General features: G+C 34.9%; 1 protein-coding gene across 1 annotated transcript; it reads right to left on the reverse strand.

The window, feature by feature from the left end:
* Positions 1-308: 308 nt before the first annotated feature.
* LOC148938695 (uncharacterized) lies at positions 309-5,474 on the reverse strand. The gene is made up of 2 exons (XM_089107608.1): positions 5,211-5,474; positions 309-1,590 (listed from the first exon to the last, which is right to left on the reverse strand). Exons 1-2 carry the CDS (start codon positions 5,356-5,358, stop codon positions 1,400-1,402), a joined length of 339 nt encoding a protein of 112 aa, XP_088963734.1. The 5' UTR covers positions 5,359-5,474; the 3' UTR covers positions 309-1,399.
* Positions 5,475-8,258: the final 2,784 nt, after the last annotated feature.

An 8,258-nucleotide genomic window follows, 5' to 3' on the forward strand; every position in this document is an offset into this window, starting at 1 on the left:
AAATTAGGGCAATAGTAAGTATCTGATCTCAGTTCCTTAGAGAAAAATAATTATGAAGGTTGATAAAATGCCAAGTGTCGTCGCATGTTAGATAGGGTTGATAGTTGCCGTTTTTATTTATGTTGTCACTAGAACTGGTTTCCACTCTTGCTGTTAACCAGACTCATTGAACTAGCGGCTAATCAGGCACTTGAAATACCTTAAACTAAGAATTTAAGAATAAAAAAAAACACGGTGGAGATAAATCTAAACTGATCAATGAGGGTTTAAAACTTCTGTGTAAATAAAAATGACCAAAAAAGTGAGTTTATAAATGTTTATTTCGTATAATAAAATATAAATACACTGAACAAAGTCGCATTATGAATCAACTGGTATATAGGACTAGTAAAATTATTAGTTTCCATGGACGAGCGTTTCAGAAGCAAAGTCTATTAAGACCATTTTCACATCAAAATCCTGGGTAGAATTGAATATTTGCTAGTTTCTAAGGGTTTTGAAAGACAAATGCACAAACCAAGTGCCCAATATTTTAGCCATCAAATGTTAGATAAATTTTGATAGAGGGCAATTTTACAAAATCCATCGAAGGGGGACTCATCTCCCCCAACTTGTGTACATCTCAGAACGCCACGTGTGCTGTAGACTTCCACCACACTTGGCAATCACCGCTTCGTGATTGTGGTTTCAAATGTGGACAGCCTCTCCAAGACCGTACTAAAGCGCACATATAAAAAATCTTGACATTTAGTATGGATTAAAAAATCCATACTAAACAATCTTGGACATTTTTCATCATATAATTGCTATAAAGAATCAAAACCTCATTATATTTTCACTTTTAAGTTTTTTCCAGGGTTGGTTTTATGGACTTAATCTTTTTGGCTTCAGAGTGGCTCTACCAACATTCTTTATGCACGATACAAAATTGTAGCAATAAATATTAGGTTATATAGTAGCTAGTGTCTAAGGTTATGTAAGGTAAAAAAAAAATGCATAGACGATTCTCCTACTTCATTGCAGGAGAAGGAGAATTTTAAGGAGACAAATTTTGAAAAGCCGTTGTATCACAAACTTTTGTGCCCCTCATTCTCTCTTTTTGTGCATACACATCAGTGCAGAGTAATAAAGATGAATTCATTGTACTGAAAGTAACGTATGAATCGGTGACACCATAGAGAAACAGAGAGTTAAAAACCTTTCATTGTTTGTACTAGCTTAATGTAACAGGAACCAATCAGGTTTTAAAAGCAGGAGTTATTTGTTTCTCTGGAGATAAGGAGTACTGTGATTGGCTTGCGAAAATTCGTCACAAAAAGAAACCAATAGAATAAAAGCACAATGTTTAACACCGAAATGTAGTGCAGTAGCCTTTCTTTTTCAGTCGGGCAACATTCTGTTATGCGTAAACACTGCTTGGAGCATAAGATGTTCGTATCATATGGCCAGGTTTAAATGGTGAATGGTGGCTAGAATCATTTCTTGGTTCGTTCGACGATGGTGTTCTCCGAGGAAGTCGGTCCGAATATGCCAGAGCTAAATTTGCTGCAGTTTGGCTTGATGGGACTGGGAATGCGCCATTTATGATTCCTACAAATTGAAAAAAAAATGACAGAATTGCAAAAGGAAGAGGTCGTACATGGCTACGTGTCTCCATATGTGCACACTGGCTTAAAACTTAGAGTGGTGGAATTAGAGAATTTTTCCCAGCGGGGAGAGGGTGGAGAAGAATAAAAAATACAGTGGAAGACTTTACAAGTCTTTGGGGAGGGTCAAACTTCCCCTGTGTGCAGGTATGCTTGTACATGCATTAATTATTTTGAAAAGGAAAGTAATTAATTAATTTGTTTGAAACCCTATTCTAGCAGCACAAGAAAAAGCGAAGTATTGTGAAAAAAATCACTAATTTAAGATACGACAAAAAGAATATATTTGGACACGATACAGTTTTATCATTCAATCTTAAAGGAGGAATGTCAAAAGCATTTAGAAGAACACGAATCGAAGAACACACTTTTTCATATACCATTTTCTAATCTAGGTACAAACAAAACAGGTCCATCGACGTGCGAACCATTTTCTGATGCGGTAGGCCTCAGGCTTGATCCATTTGCTTAGACGTTTTAAGCATTCACTCGACATTTCTTTAGAAGAATCATCATATTCTATGCTGTCGAGAGAAAAGATCTTCATAATTTGCAGTTAGTTATGTATAGCTGTTAAACAATTATGTTGATTGATCCATTAGATAGTTGAAAAATAACTGATACGCATGGAATTTAATTCATAAATTTGCAACATTTTACGATTTTCTTGTTTGGTTTCTTATCAAAGAGGGATAACCGACTTTTTACCACCTGGTGTTCATCATAGAGCACCACATGTGCGCAAAGTCTCCCTCACAAGTGAAAAAGCACACGTAGCACTTGGCGCAGTTCCGCCACGTTTGGCACACTTTCACCCCGCTTGACGCGCGCCTCCAGGTGCACGTGATTTTGAAAATTGGTGACACTCCTCCTATCGAACACATGAATAAATATATCCCAAAAGCTAGTAATAGACTTGGCATAAGTCTACCTAACCAAAATTTTTGCATTACTTTCAAAAGCCTAACCAAGTTTTAAAAATTTTTCAATACTGTTGAGGATAAAACAGGCAGTATTCTTGGTAGAATCTTCTACTTCTGTAGCTGCTTTAGATTCATACGGCCTTTAGATTCGTACTAACAGCCTGTACTGGAGGCAATGAGCCTTTGTGGCCTGAATGTTGAGCAATTCTGATGAATCTGCCCATACCAATAATATACAAATAAAATTTCAGAATAGGGATATGTCATTTTATTAGAAAGTGAAAATAGATACAAAAAAGAAGGATATTTTGACCAGTTTACCTACGTCGTGTATATGGATACGATCTGACCAATCAAGTATATAGCTATATATTCCAGAACATTTCCTTTGCAATTGGAAGAAGAAGAAGATTGTGCCACCATCATTAGAAATTCAAATTACATTTAGGCAATATTAAAGAAGAAAAGATTTCAAATCAAGACTTTGAATGAACCCTGATAATAAACTCTCTTAGACAAATCTAGCAAATGAACCGAAAACTATTAATAGCCCGAAAGAAATTATTTTGTTCTGTATAAATAATGTTTGTTTTAAGTGTTACACTTTAGTTTATCTGCTGGTGACGATCACCAGTGTAAGTCGTCAAAAAATCCAGATTATTTGTATCGGTTTTCACTGTCTAATAAAAGGACATTTCCGTATTTTGAACTTTTATTTGTTCGTCATGGAAAGACAGTGTGGCCTTAGAAAAAATAAATTCTAATAACAGCAGCTTGGAGAAAGGTTACACAATGGAGAAACAAAGTTTTCTTGAAAACAATTTTGTGACTCAGAAGGTTTTGCTCATTTCGCTCACTTGAATATTTCTTGTAATCCCCAAAACAAGTTTTATGAAGTTACAGCTAATTATCTCTCCAGAAGTTAAATTTCATTGTCTGTCTAGACTCCTCTATCAGCACTGCAGTCATAAAAAGGGGTATTTTTCTGTCCAAAAACAAGGAGTGTCATGATTGGTCTGCGAAAATACGTGACAATAACAAACTAATGAAATAAAAGCACAATTTAAGACAAAGGTACTGCACTGTAATCTTCATTTTTTTTCTCTTTGCTTCGATATTAGGATTTCCTGCTTTTAGCAATCATTTCACATCATTACTGGTCATTTCACTCTTTTTGATGACATAAATTTAGTTTTCAGTGAAGAAGGTTTGTTGTAGTAATTTGTAGGCCGTAGACGTAAAGACTCAGAGCCCTCGATACCGTCGATAATTAATCCTGCCAACAAAAGGCCATAATCGATGCCATCAATAAGAGCTCGAGATAAGTGGCTTTGATATTTTCTTGAGCTTTTTGTTATAATAAACTAATTAGTGCATATATTAAATGAAACAAAATAAGTTAAGTAGGTTAAGGAAACCACAACTGATTACCTGCTTGAAAGCCCATGGAAAAAGTTAATCTGCAATTGAATACTTGATTTAGTTGTTTTTAAAGTTGTCTCCATTTGTCTCCTTTTTGTTTTCATTCAGAAAAGGAGGCTTTTTTAATTGTCTTTCCTTTGCTGCTTTTATTCCAGTTCCAAGTTTTGGCTTTTTTAATTGTCCTTTTTTACACGCTCTTGTTTTCTTCAGTATTTATTCATTTCGGTTGCATTGTTTTGTTGCTTTTCCATTTAAAATTTTAGTTTTTTATAGTTTCTCAACTTTTAATTTTCTCTTTTTTTATTTACTTTTCACTTATTTTTGGACTGAAGGAGGTAGCCTTTGATTTGAATTTCCCTAATTTATTGACAATATGAAAATTTTTTGTTCTATTTTTTCGCGTATTCTTTGTCAAAGTACCGATTCTGTCGATTGAAGTTTGATTTTTTTTTTTTTTTAAATCCAGATATTGTTAGTTTTGCTGATTTAATTTCAGGGTTTAACGTGGCAACACTGACAAAAATGTGTCTATGCTCTTTAAAATTCATAATTTTGAAACAACCAAAGCGAAATCTTAGAAAATCAGGTATGAATAGACGTAAGATGGTTCCAAGGCGTTAAGACATGATTTACTATGATATTCTAGCTACTTTAAAATACTAACTTGTAAAAAAAAATTATTTCGAATTCAGTGTCATTTTCTTGAATAAGTCACCCAAAAATAATATGATCTAAATCTTATCCGTCTTAAGTATTTCTTTATTTATATTTCATTATTCTGGTTATAATCAACATATCCTGATTATTTTTATCCTGATTACAATCAACAAGTAATTAAAATAGGTTCCTTTTTACTGATGAAGGATTTTATGGTTGCCAAAATTATTTTTTTCGACAATCTAGCCATGGCCAAACGAAAATTAGGACACCATCGAATGTAATAGGAAGAGTTAATAAAAACATTATAATGAAAAAGGAACTTCATTTGAAGGTGTAAAGTGGGAGGTCGTGAATATAGTGGGATGAAGGAGAAGTGTGTATAGCTGAGTTAGCCTCAGGTGGCTTGGTGCTGTAATGAGACGTGTCAATAGAAGTAGCAAGAGTGATTATTTCTGAAAGCCACAATTACAGATTACCACAATTACATCGTCACCACACAATAAAAAATTAATTAAAAAGCTAGATTTTACTTCTCCTCCTCCATTCAAAAACTACTCACCGTGACTAATTGGCGATGGGCCAATTTGAGTTCTATATAAATACTCGTCTTCTACTGCAACAAATCTGTCTGCCATCGTAAAAGCTAAAATGGATGTCACAAAAGTAGCCAGGGTATTCATGCAAGCCAGAAAAAATGGCCACTTCATTTCGCACGATCCAAGCCTATATGCTCTTGAATCAGGGCCACAGATCAGCTTTACTGCAGTATCATCCCATATTGAAGGGAAAACAATGAGAACAGTTGCTGACAAAATGCCTGCAAAAAATACTAAACATAGAAGCTATCAAAAACAGCTATTGAAATATATATATATATATATATATATATATATATATATATATATATATATATATATATATATATATATATATATATATATATATATATATATATATATATATATGTCCGTGAGGACAGGGTTTCGAGTCCTAGTGTAGATGGTTATTTGTATTGGTACAGGAGTAAGTTGCGTGACCCTATAAGCTCAGATAGTGTCGACCCAGCTCTAAATAGAACGTTTGTAATATTTAAACAAAGCAGTAGAAAAAAAAGAAAAAAAATAACAACAAACTTTAAATAATAACAATCTTTTTTTTAATATTTCAACTCCACGTCAAGGAGCCTTTATGAACAGAGAAAAAAAACTGGTTAAGATAAATTAAACACAACATAAAAGATAAAACAAAAACCAATCTGATCATTTAGAGTCTGTTGTTTTCTTTTTTGTTCCATTGCTTTATTTCAATATTACATCCGTTTTTATACCTGTATTTTCATTTATTAAATTCTATAGATGGAAAGGCAGCGTTGCCTAAGAAAATGTTTACGTATAGGCTATATACCTTATTATTCGGAAGCGAATACGTCACTTCTGAACCTTTCCCCCAGCAAGAAAATTCTTCACCTTTTTGTTGTTTTTGCTTCACAAATTTATTTGCATTGATTAAGCCTGAAAAATTTCGGATTTTTAAAGAAGAAATAAGTGCAAATCTTTTGAATCTGTCTTCGACCAGGAAGACCGCGTGAAGCTTTTGCGCAATTTAGTAGCATCGTAACTACTGCAAATGATAAAACTTGTCCGCTGACGACACTCAGAGACCAAATATGCCGAGAAAACCATGGGTTGATGAAGAGCTAGTGAACTTATTCGAACAGCGGGACACAGCGTTTCAAGATTATCCGAGATCTTCAAAGGAGGAAAATAATACTCATTTTAAACAGATTCGGAATATGGCGAACGCAATGAAAAGGAAAAAACGAAACAGTATTACTCGATACTTTTTGAGGAAAATAAGGCAGATCCGAAAAGAACTTGGAAAGTTATCAATGAACTGGTTAGCGGGCCTCGGAGATCTCAAGACCCTCGAATTGAAATCGAAGGAGTGGTTGTAGAGGATAAGACCAGAGTTGTGTGACGAGTTTGGTGATTTTTTTACTAATATTGGAACAAAGATACAAGCGGAAACTAGAAATTCCGAAGCTATTGTGAACGGCAACTCGTTTGCTGGTGAGCGGGGCGTGGGAATGGAAATGAAATTTCGTCCCTGTAATTCAGCTGAATTAACAAAGATCATCAGCTCGATTGGATCCAACAGTGCTGGGCTGGATGATGTATAACCTAAAGACTATTCAATCAATTCTGGTGTGCATTCTTCCTGTGCTAGTGCACCTAATAAATTTATCTATGGAGAAGGGAAGTTTTTCCTAAATTATTGAAAACAGCAAATATTCTCCCTCTCTACAAAGGGGGCACTCAAATGGATATATCGAATTGGAGGCCTATTTCTATTTTACCAGTGTTTTCGAAAGTTTATGAGAAAGTTATCCATGGAAGACTGTATGATCACCTCACGAGCCTGCATGCATTGTATGAAGGCCGGTTCGGATTCCAAAAGGGCCATTCGACTTCACATGCTGTACAGAATCTTTTAGAAAATGTTAATTTAGTTTTAGAAAAGGGTGAGTATTGTATTAGCATTTTTATATTTTTAAAAAGGCGTTCCATTGATTTCAGTGTTTTATTGGGTAGATTAAGAGATTTGGGTGTAAAAGGGAGATATTTGGATTGGTTTGGTCAGTGAGGATAAATCTAGGACAGAAGTTTTCTAGGTTGTTTCCTGTTTCATGTGGAGTTCCTCAGGGTTCTGTAGTAGGCCCCCTGCTGTATTTATTTTATGTCGACAGTATACGTTCTATATTCCTGGTGTGTCTATGACATCTTTCGACGACGATGCAGCGCTTGTTGTGGCACCAAAGACTCTTGAAGAATTGGTCCAGAGAGAAAACAGAGCTCTGCAAGAGTTGAGTGAATTTGTAGGCACTAGCTTTCTTAGCATTAATGCGGTAAAGAGTAATTATATTATGTTTAATTGGACTGGTGTATCCCCAAATCTTCCGAGTGAAATCGTAATAAATGGTTCTTTATTAAAGCAGGTTGAGGAAGTGCGGTACCTAGGACTCATTCTCGATCAGAACCTAAGCTGGAGAAGACACGCTGATGTGGTTGCGTGTAAGGTAGCGCTTGACCTTGGGATTTTACGACGTTTTCAACATTTTTTTACCTTCTCATATTTTAGTTCTTTTGTATTACTCTTTGACTGCACCGTATATAAATTATGGATGTATGATTTGGGCTAGTAATTTTACGTGCAATTTTAAACGAGTGCAGATTTAAGCAAAATAAAGTAGTGAGGTTAATTGGTAAGTATGATACAGGAGTTTTAAGTACAGATTCAATTTTTAGGAAACTTAAGGATTTTGAATGTTGGTCAAATTGGAGATTTTCAAATTGGTATTTTTGTGCTTCAGGGTTTGAATGGCTTCGCGCCTGATGTTTTTAATATTTTTTTTTCATTTTAATTCATTTTATCACGGATATGCTACGAGAAATGCTGAAGACCTGGTAAGTGAGCCAAGAAGTGAGGTTCATTCCAGCCATGTGGCAAAGCACACGGGTCCGGTGGTCTGCAATACCTTTCCAGACTCAATTCAGGAAGCGGAAAGTGTGCCGTAATTTAAAAACCGGTTAAAGAAGTATCTCCTTGC

This window comes from Artemia sp. Qi Xiang Cuo, unplaced genomic scaffold (genome assembly GCF_049724085.1).
Source record: "Artemia sp. Qi Xiang Cuo unplaced genomic scaffold, ASM4972408v1 HiC_scaffold_3023, whole genome shotgun sequence".
In the NCBI taxonomy this organism is placed as follows: Eukaryota; Metazoa; Arthropoda; class Branchiopoda; order Anostraca; family Artemiidae; genus Artemia; species Artemia sp. Qi Xiang Cuo.